General features: G+C 40.6%; 1 protein-coding gene across 7 annotated transcripts in view; it reads right to left on the bottom strand.

Moving 5' to 3' along the window:
- Window positions 1–463: 463 nt before the first annotated feature.
- Window positions 464–11,296, bottom strand: part of TULP4 (TUB like protein 4) — a 228,634-nt gene continuing 217,801 nt past the window's right edge. For all 7 annotated transcript variants that reach the window (XM_074187931.1, XM_074187933.1, XM_074187932.1 and 4 more), the window contains 2 exons: window positions 5,769–8,356; window positions 464–922 (listed from right to left, as the gene is read on the bottom strand). In XM_074187931.1, the coding sequence (XP_074044032.1) occupies window positions 806–922; window positions 5,769–8,356 (2,705 nt within the window). In that variant the 3' untranslated portion in view covers window positions 464–805. The remainder of the gene's footprint in view (window positions 923–5,768; window positions 8,357–11,296) is intronic.

The raw sequence follows: 11,296 nt of genomic DNA, 5'->3' as shown, positions 1-11,296 counted from the left end.
TTACTTACATGTACATACAATACTGTTAATACAATATTGTTAACAATATTGGAAAATTGTTTTTCATTTCCCCATCAAATTTCATCAACGAGTAAATCATATTCATCCCAGATGATGATACCACCTTTCAGAAGCAAATTTCTCTCACAAAGTGTGTTAACAAAATGACTGTTGGTAATCAATTATTCTCTCTGTAGTAACAACCTAGAATTTAGAAATTACAGTTTGTTCCCTCCACCCTAAAACCTGAAGTATTTTCTGTGGGAGTTGCTTTGTTTTTATACACTACTGTCAATGTTAGGGTAGTAATAAAAGGTGGATGCAATGAAGGAATGAAAAGTAACATGTATGTTTCTTGTTTTTTAAAGGAATAGTGTGATATAATGGCAGTCCATCCTAAAGGACAGTTGTCCTGTTCTCCCCCCACCCCACTTCCCAACCCTCCCCCCTTCTTCCCCCCCCAAGCTTTACATCAGCAAACACAATAGAACCATTACCACAAGCCAAAAGTACACTTCCCAACATAACACTGAATGGTTCCAGCCCTTTGCTCTCAAACACCAGCACTATATTTTGCTTTTTGTTTTAAAAAAAAAAGGATACTAAAAACTCAAATAAACAATAACAAATGCAGTTCAGTGGCCTCTCTGTGGGGCCTGATAAGACTTTTCCAGTTTGTGGTTGTCTTCTGGTCCTTGCAGGCACCTCTGTAACACCCATCATTGGGGTCCACCAGTATTTTCTGGATTGGACTTTCATTGAAAAGGTTTCTTTGTGTTTCTTTCTCCTTTGAGTCCTTTTTTTATCATTTGAGGCGCTGAGTCACATTAGCCAGAGCAACAGCAAATGCCTGGACAGCAGAAAAGGGGGATTGAAAGTCCAAAATGTAAGCATTGCCATCAATCCTTCCAAACTGCATTACCTATGATATGGCAGTGAGGGAGAAGAAAGAAAATAAGGAAAACAGTTAAAATTGCAACACAGATTTTCAAAATTCAATTCAAACCCAAAGTGCACTAATTATGTGATCTATGAAAAATAAAATTGAGTTCTAGTCAAGTGACTCTACAGTTGACCCTACCACCAAAACTTCCTGAAGTATGACATATTCAGGAGTTTGCCTTGTGAGAGATGGATGAAAGCTTACATGACAACTGCATAGTCCTTAGCAAGTGTCTATCTCATGCTACTGCAATAATTTGTGGTTATTGCAAGTGATTGCACACAGTCATTTAGAAAATGATTTTTTTTCTTTTGAACTAAGGGGCTAGTAGTAATTATAAATATAAATTTTCTGTTTTGGTATAAGAGCTTATCCCCAAATTTAGAGCTGGGAGGATCTTTAGAGGTTACCTACCTATCTTACTCCAATCTCTCTACTGACCAAATTTGAATCTCCCACTGTCTTTTCAGATGTCTCAAGCTCAAAGTCCAGTAGATATATTAAGCTAGACATATCCAAAACCGAGCTAATGCTTCTAATCTCCCCACCCTACCCACTATAAACATCCATTCCCCATTACAGAAGAGGGTAGCACCAGCCTTCTTGTCTCTCAGATTCACAACCTGGGAGTCATCCTGGAGGCATCACTCCCTCTCCTCTATCTAGTCTATTGCCAAGGTCTGTCAGATTCGCCTGTGTCCCATCATCTGCCTCTGACAGCTACCACTCAAAACCTCACGTCTGGCCTATTGCAATAACTTGTCAACCCTCTCTACTCCATAAACTCCAGTGGATTTCTATAACCTCCAGGATCAGATACAAAATTCTCCTGCATTCAAAGCCCTTTGTAACCCAGACCCCTCCTAGCTTTCCAGTCTTCTTACACCTTCTTACATCTTCTTACACTGCACTGTGTACTCTGATCCTGTGAACTGTCTTCCTTGTTGTTTCATGACTAAGACACTCCATTATCATTATCACTGACTCCCAGAATGTTCTCCCTCCTCATCTCTGTCTGTGGCTTCCTTTAAGGTTCAACTAAAATCCCATCTTCTACAGCATTAATGTCCATTTTAGCTCTTTGGGGCTGCACTGCCCAAGAAAAATCTGCTGAGGACCACAGATAAAATTTTTATTTACTTAGGACTACAATTTAACTCATGTTACCAGTGAGTATAACAATAAAACATAATGTAATAAAGTATAATAGTAAAACACTTACTTTTTAAACAAAAAACAAGAATATGCCATTTTAAATGAGCCTGCTTTTTTGATAGCACTGCATCTATATCTGATTTGATCGAGGTTGTAGTGATGCAAAGATTGTTTTCAAGATGTTTACTTTTTGTATGCTTCATATGGGAAAAAAGTTACTCATAAATATACATATTTCCCAAAAGAGACATCATGAACAGAAAATATTCATAAAATGCTGAATATTTTTGTTTAGGTAGTAGGTACAACTTATAAAAATCCAAGAAAGACACTTGAACAAGTTTTAAGTTGCATATTCTAAACATTCTATTTGCAAATTTTCAGGCAACATGTTGATGTCAACTGCAATTGGTGTTTTCTAAAATCCTGAAATCTATTCTCAAAGTCCTGTGACAAAAGTAGCAATTAATGCTGCATACAATATAGCTGTCTGTTGCAATAACGATGAGTCATAACAGCCAATTCCTATATGCCTATCTTTTGTTAAAAAATAAAAATAAAAATTCCGGCAGTCTGAGAGACCACACAGTGTTAGTTTTCAAGCCCTATTAGTTAGGGTTAAGCTGGTCTGTGATGTTGCACCTTCATTTTCTGGTGACTTGATGGAGTGGATTTAGACACACCTGCTATAGAGAAACCTTTTTCCTTTCTCCCTCTGTTAATTATTTCCCATATCTGTTGTTTGTGGTCACTCCCATTACATTGCAAGTTCCTAGACTCAGGGACTGTCTTAGGGCTTAGCACTTAATATTCAACTGAATGACCTAGTCCAATTCCCTCTTTTTTCCAGATGAGGAAAAAGAGATTCATGGAGTTTAAATGACTTAGCTCTTGTTGCTAGCTCATAATCATTACATATTTTTCAACTGGGATGTGATATTATTACATTTGTAAACAGGCAATTACAACTTCATGAAACTTATGTGAAAATTAGGTTTATGATGAGAAATGAATGAGGAACCTAAACACAATTCATACATAAGTTTGCATATTTATGACAACAAGACAAAGGAAGGAGATAGCAGACTCTCCACCTAAATGGGTTTGGCACAGGAGAGGATAGGTGCAGTAAAGGTGAGAAAAGGAAAAAACCCCTCCCAAAGGGGAGGAGGCAAGGCAAAGGCCACATTCTTTCCCTTGGGGAACTACTAGACTACGAAGATAGGATGATCTCTTTTACAAGGTCCCAGTTGCACAAGCCTAGTTTGGGCTGCAAACAACAATTCATGTCAGCTAGAGTAATGGGGAGGGATTGTCCTTCAGGATACACCTTAACAATCTTTAGCATATTCCATCAAATATATTTTTTATTGTAACTTTTATAAATGTTATGTTTAAAAAGGTAATTTAGGAGAAGATATGAATTAAGTCAAAATCTGAAACAGATTAACTAAAGTGAAATGAAAAATTATTGAAAAATTTAAACCAGAAATTAAGTATCAACTAATATTAAATAGCAATTACAGTCTTTTTTTTCTCCTATGTTTGAACAGAAAACAGTATTATGATCCAGTTATATGAGGAAGGATTTCTGTCTCTGTCTCTCTCTTCCCTTCCCTTCCCACTACCCAGGAGAAATTCATAGTACTTCTGAGAAAATTACAAGCTAAACAAACCAACATATAGAATTATAGGATTTAGAGCAAGAAATAAACTTCATTATCAAAGAGATTAGGAAACAGGTCCAAAGCTATAAGGTGATTTCTTCCTAGTCACACAGGCTGCAGCTGAGTTAGTTGAGATCTGAACTGTCCTCTGACTTCATTAATGATCATTAATCACATTACCATCTTGTTTCCTCTCTAATATTGAAGACACTTTTGTAAGCCACTTTTATTTCTACTGTGTATAGTTAACTTTCCGTTCCCTAAAAGATGACTTCCAATCACTTGAGGAACTTGATGCATTTCTTGGCACACCTCTGAGAAAAACTGTCCCTTGAAGCCTTTCAATCCAATTTTTAAAAATTGCATTGAAATACAAAGTAATTTTTGTTTTATTTAATCTTGAACAGAATTCTTAATGGCAAAAACATAGCTTAACAAGAGGAGATCTGGTAATCCTCAAGGAGCTGAAAAGTTTTCAGAATCTTAAAATAAATTATTACTTGAAGAGAAAGTGCTTAACACAGTTCATCCTATTCCTGACCTCCAAGAAAGTCGAGCTGAAAAATCCCAAATTCTGATAGAAATAGTTCATCTGTAATAAATTGGCATTTCTATTCCTTCTACAAAGCAGGGCAAAAGTTAAATGGGAAAAACAAAGACAGCTAAGATTTTCAGAAGGTCAAAATACATTTATTTCTGTTGGTTTGACAAACTTTCATTTTTGCTCATTGGTCCTTGAAAAATTTTCTCCTCTGAATAATGTAATGTTCAAAGAAGCATTAGTTCTATCAGTTCTGTTCAGCAAAAATTCAGCAAAACAAAGGCAAAAAGATAAAAAATAAAAGTCAATCTAATAAAGATAGAAAGTTTAATTGATTACAGGGTTTTTTTTGATTTTTCAAGGCAATGGGGTTAAGTGGCTTGCCCAAGGCCACACAGCTAGGTATAGAAAGTTTAATTAAATAAAAAGGTTGTAACAAGGTAGAAAAATGTTTTATAACTTATGGCTTAACATACAAATTCATTAAATGTTTCTTTAAGTAAAATCTCACTGTGTTTAATAGGATTCACAGACCATCTGAATTTGATCACATTCAGTCAAAGTAAGCATGTAAAGGAACTCTGCCAGACCAAAGATAATTAGTTATTCAGACAGCTATTAAATTGCTTATATTGACAGTCTCCTTTGGGCCCTATTTCATTAATTCAGCTACTGGCATGTAGAACAAAATTCTTGGGTTTTGCTTTTGTAGAAGTCATCAGTATTACTAAAGATAATGAATACACTGAAGCCTTTTCATTGCTTTGACAGGAAAAGTGAAGAAACATGTACTGTCTGAATTCTCTCATTACTATACACTGTTTGAATAACTAGTTTGTAACACTAGTTTTTAAACCACTATGCATAAAGATTTTTTTTTAAATGAAGTAAAACATTTCTGTTTTAAAGTGAGTCCAAGCTAAATGTGGAGGAAGATGCCTGTGGTCCCTTTGGAGCTTGGTAGGTCTGAGATGCAGAAGAGCTAATGATGTATCACACTTACATGGGTATGGGAGAACCCTGGAAATGGGAGTTGCCACTAGGTTTTCTAAGGAGTGGGAACTTGTCTATGTCAGAAATGAAACAGGTCAAAGTTTCTAAGCCAGTCCACAGCAGAATAGGCCTTATGAGTAACTTAGGAAATATAGGAATGGGAAGTGAGGGAAAGAAGGAAAGGAAGGAGGACAAATCTTTTGATAGAGAAGAATTGGGGTACAGAATGAGACTTTTTTTTTAGACATGACCAATGTAGGGATTTGTTTTGCTTGACTATACTTAGGGCTTACAATAATTTTTTTCTTTTCCTTTTTTTCTTAATAGGCAATAGGAGAAAATATTTTATTTTGTAAAATGAAAAAAAAATTTTTTTTAAAGGAAATGAGGGCAAGAGAGTGAAAGAGATTTCTGGGACTGCACATGGCTTTCCAAAATAAATTAGCTATCACTTTTAAAGCAGTCTTACCTGTCTCCCTTCCAACTCAATCTGGAAGTTTTTGGCAGATTCTTGGGTCACCCGCCCTCCGAAGTCCAGCTGGTACACCTGTGTTGCTTCATTCCACAAAGGCTGCTTATTCGCCATCACATACACAAATCCCTGACTCCCCAACCTCCCATCCTCCTTTTCATTAGCTTTCCGGCACTTGAATTCCTCCAGTTCACTGGCTGTCCTCAGACTCCTTTTGGTTTTCCAACCCTTTTTGCTGCCTTGGCTCTGGTTCATAAGCTCATCCCCACTGATAAATAGTTCAGGCTCACTCTCAGAGCTGTCCTGAAATTCATTCGTCTTATTGAGCTTCTTTGACTTCAACTGGTCCTTCTGGCTCTTTACTTTCTTCTTCTCTCTCCCAAGACGGGGACTGGAGATGAGGGAGTTGAAGTCACTCAAGCTCCTTGCTTCTTTCTTCCCCTTGCCCTCAGTGATGGCCTGAACATTCCCTTCTTCAGCACGGCTGTCCAGGTGCTTACGGTTCTTCTTCCCAAATTTATCTGTCCGCTGTGGGATAGGACTTTCTGTCAAGGAGAGGACTTCTTGGAAATTGTCAGCAGTCTCCACCATCACTTCTGTACCTAAGTGGCCTTGGTGCTCAGCTGGAGGTGGAGACACAATGGGTTTTTCCACAACCAAGTGTGATTTGGGAGGAAGAGTGCCCTGGGAGTTCTGTCCAGGTGGGCACGCACTGTAAGAATTCCAAGGATGCAAGGCAATGGGTGGCAGCTGTAAACTAGAACATGTGCTGCTTCCTGGGTACATGGGTGGCAAGGGGCAATAGGAAAGGCTGGATGAGTACCCCGGCTGAAGTACTACAGTGGGCTCCTGTTGTGCAAATTGTGTTGGGGACAGAGCTTCTTTAGGGGAGCAGGGAGCTTGTGTTCCCTGCAAAGGGGGATTGTGATAACTTCCTGGAAAAGGTACTCCCATCCCATAGCCTGTTTGGAAAGTGGCAGTAGGACTGGTTGGAGACTTGGGGGAAACAAAGGGCACTCGGGATCCATCTAGGTGCTGGGCCTGACCCAGCATCAGAGGTGGTGGTTTCAGGGGGTTGGGCACTGAACTCTGTACTGTCCTTTCCTGGGGAACCCAGATAGCCTCTCCCAACACGGGGTCCCACTGGTAAGGGGGCGGCCGCTTCACTCCCAGAGTTGAATCAGCCAGTGTTGCATGTCTTACAGACTTTTCCACCTGACAGTGCTGGGCCAGGGCCTCATCCTCTGTGAAGGCAGAGTTGACGTAGTCTGTCCGATCACGAGAGCTGTCAGGTGGACTCAAAAGATTGTATGAAGACTGGGAGGCCAAGGGCGAAGCGCTGACTGAGTGCGCTATGACTGAGCTGTGCTGGGAACTGCCCGCTGAGTTCAAGTCGGGCCGCAGGCTGCCACCAAGGCCAGGTGTGCCACTGCTGGCACTGGCACCACCCACGGTCCCTCCACCACTGTTGGCACCACTTGTACTTCCACTGCACTGGCTACAGGTGTACAGAGCAGCAGGCGGCCGGGGCTGGTATTGGGCAGTCACCACACTACTCTTAGGTTTCGGTGGGTGCTGGAGGGTAGCTCGCTGACTATCTGCCAGTTGAGCCATCTTCTGACCTACCTTTTGGTTGTTTCTACGTAGTGTTCCATGGATAAAGCCACCATCTAGTCTCTGGGCAGCTCCTTGTCCCTGTGCTGACTGGCTAGCAATGTCTGGGTAAGGGGGAGGGTCCCCAGACGGGATGGAGTAGCGGGGCACGGTCAGTCGGTTGAGGGTGGCGCTGGAGCAGGGCTGTGGGGCCTTCTTCTGAGTGGCTGTGATTCTCAGGGTGGCTGAGCTTCCAGGACCTGGAAGGGTGTATGTGTTCTGAGCACACAGCATCCGGGTCCGAGGCCGACATACTTCCTCTACATTACCGCTGCTGTCGAAGGTGGTGATCCTCTCATAGCCAAGAGGTGTCTGGTAATGTCCTGAAGATGAGAAGAGAGAGAAATCTCCTTTCTTCAGACACACATCCACAGGGGGTTGAGGTGCAGGTAGTGGGGGGGGAGGGGCTGCAGTGGTAGGAGCAGCAGGGATGGTCCCTGGGTATGGGGGTGGGGGGTTCAGTTTATTCATCTGGATCTCCTGGGGAGTGGTGAAGACCACAGCATCCCCTTCTGTGGCCATCTGCTGCACCGGCCTTAGGGCCTTGGCTGCCTTCTGCAGATGCTCATGTTCTCGGTCTCCATGATCCCCCATAGACAACTGGATGGCTCCTGGGGGTGGGAGGGAGAGCTGGGGAGGCGCCTGAAGCATTCGTCCCATTTCTACTCCTCCAAAAATCACTTGTCCTGGACTGGAATAGCGGCTGGGGACCGGATACTGCATGGCACTCTCAGTGGCATGGTCAACTGTGGCTACGGATGTGGTCTGATTGGTTAGAACATCCAACTGCACATTCTGATTAGCAAGCAGGGACTGCACCAGTCCTATACTCTGGGTGGGGGACATAGCTTGTGCTGAGCTGTGAATAGGAGCAATAGGGATGTTCACGGTGCAAGGAGGATTGTTCTCAGGTACTCCAGATGCTCCAGTAACTATAAGAAAGAGGGAAAAGCAGTGAAATTAAATTGGGTCAGAATAAAAATGACATGCCTAAATCTTCAACTACAGAAAATCATCCTGACTAGACTCCTGGGATCTTAGAACAAGAAAAACTGTCGGTGAAGGGCAGCCTTATTTTACAATGCTAAAATGGCCAAAATTTTTTTGGAGTATGTAATGCTGACATCACCCCCAGAAGCTTTCTGATTTCTCATTTGGTGAGGCCTTAGAAAAGTGGCTTTTGGTGACTAGGAGCCTCTTAGGAAGGGAGTACTGTGTGCAAGCTCTGCATAGGGAGGAAATTAATTTCAGGGATGTATCTTCACTCTATGCCTCCTCTGAAATCTTAGAAGCTAACAAACCTTTGCTGTTTTAAGGAAGAGAAGATTGGGGCGAGAGGAAGCATTGACATCCATTTTCCTGCCTATCAGACATTCTGCTGAGCATTTGACAATGAACTCATTTAATGCTCATAGCAACTCTGGGAAAGTAGGTGCTAACATTATCACATTTTACAGTTGAAAAAACTGAGGCAAATCAAGGTTACATGAATTGCTCAGCTACTACTCAAGATCTGAGGCCAGATCTTGTTGACTGCAGGCCTAGAACTTTGTATACTGTGCCAACAGCTGCCTCAAAGATGTCCATCATTCCTCTGGAACCAGTCTTCAAAATCTTGGTGTGTGCAGTTGAATGCAGAATGTGTAGTTGGATGTTCTAATCTTTAGAGGGGCCCCTTGTTTTGCCCTCTCTACACCTAGGTCACAGAGTACTGGATTGGAGTCAGAGTTAGATCTTAGACATTTAGAAACTATGTCATAGTGAGCTAGTTATTAAATTACTCTGTGCCTCAGTTTCTTCATCTGTAGAATGGACACAATAATACTTAATAAATACTTAATGGATACAATAATAACCTGGGGTTATTGTGAGGTTCAAATTAGATGTTCATGAAATTCTTTGCAAACCCCTAAAGCACCAAGTAAATGCTAGTAATTTTATTTTTGCATCTATAAGGTTGCTTTATATATTAATAGGCAATTAGTACTTGAAGAATGAAGAACAGTACAACATAGCTGAAAGATCATTGGATTTAGGGTAAGAAGCCCTGTGTTCCAGTTCTGGTGCCACTAATGAACCGGGCCCATATCCTCCCTTAGACAATTTCCTCACTTGTGAACAAAGGATCAAATTTAACTAGCCATCTCAAAATGGGAACACCAAATTAGCTTCCCTAATGGAATGTAAGCTCCTTTAGAGCAGGAATTGTTCCATTTTTATTTTTGGATCCTTATCATCAAGACTAGCACATAGGAGGTGCTTAATAAATGCTTGCTGACTGACAAGAAAAGTACAAGGCAACTCCAAAGCCATTAAATAGAAGTTATTTTCAGCCAAAAGCTACTACCATATGATAGTCTCATATTAGTTGTACAAATGAAAGACTGGATAATGAAGCCATTCTTATCTCAAGGCAGAAAAGCAAGTACATCCAGCCTAGAGCTAAGTACCACTACAATTCTGTCTTACTGTAGTTGAAATGAGTTTTTGGATTTGTGAACTGACAGCATATCATTTGTGTCACATATCCTCTTCCTTTTCTGACCCTAAAACATTTGTATTGGGGGTCATTTAGTAAATTATAATAGCACAGTAACAATATAGAAAAGCAATATAAAAGACTAATGTAAGGCCAACATTTATGCTGGTTTAATAATTCATCTGTTAATTATTATAGATAAAATCTATGGGTATAAACATTGTATGAGACATGCTTTACCCCAATAGCCAGTATAATGTCTTTGACAACACTGTTTGAAATCCTAAGCATTCTATCATTGAGGATCAACTAAATTACAGGCACAAAGTTTACTTTGGGAGAATTTTCTTCAGCACCTGAGTCCTTCTCATTTTCTCCCACAGCCTTTTCACTTGGAACAGCCTTTCACCAGACTACCCCCCACCCCCACTTCTTTCACTGTTGAATTCCTCCAATGCCCTCCCCATTTTGTGGAGGGATTCAGGCTGCTCAGCTTTCCTTCCCCATTCTGCTTCTTACTTTCTAGATTTTGACACAATGTCCCATGTAGGTACTTCTCTTCCCCTACTTTTTTACTTTATGTACTGCCTTCCCCTGTCAGAATGTAAGCTCCTTAAGGACAGGGATTGTTTTTCTTTTTGCATGTATTTGTATGCCTAGCACATAGCACAGTGCCTAGTACAGTAGGCAAATCCTTGAAAACACTGGATAAATTGTATTTTTGTAAATGAAATTATTTGAGAAGCATTATTTAAAAGAATAACAGTGAATCATTTTACAAAGAAAATAACTACTTCAGCAGTTTTAGAAATGTGGATTTGCTGGGACACTGATACATTGTTGGTGGAGCTGTGAACTCATCCAACCTTTCTGGAGAGCAATCTGGAATTACACCCAAAGGGCAACAAAAATGTGCATACCCTTTGATCCAGCAATACCACTACTGGGTCTATACCCTGAGGAGATGATGAAAAAGGGTAAAAACATCACTTGTACAAAAATATTCATAGCAACCTTGTTTGTGGTGGCAAAGAATGGGAAATTAAATGAATGACCTTCAATTAGGAATGACTTAACAAACTATGATACATGTATGTCATGGAACACTATTGTTCTATTAGAAACCAGGAGGGAATTCAGGGAAGCCTGGAAGGATTTGCATAAACTGATGCTGAGTGAGATGAGAACCAGAAAGACACTGTACACCCTAACAGCAACATGGGGGTGATGATCAACCTTGATGGACTCGCTCATTCCATCAGTGCAACAATCAGGGACAATTTTGGGTTATCTGCAATGGAGAATACCATCTGTATCCAGAGAAAGAATCATGGAGTTTGAACAAAGACCAAAGGCTATTACCTTCAATTTAGAAAAAAAAATTATATAATTT

The sequence above is a fragment of the Macrotis lagotis genome, chromosome 5, assembly GCF_037893015.1.
Source record: "Macrotis lagotis isolate mMagLag1 chromosome 5, bilby.v1.9.chrom.fasta, whole genome shotgun sequence".
Taxonomy (NCBI): Eukaryota; Metazoa; Chordata; class Mammalia; order Peramelemorphia; family Peramelidae; genus Macrotis; species Macrotis lagotis.
This window is presented reverse-complemented; position numbering and strand designations above follow the sequence as displayed.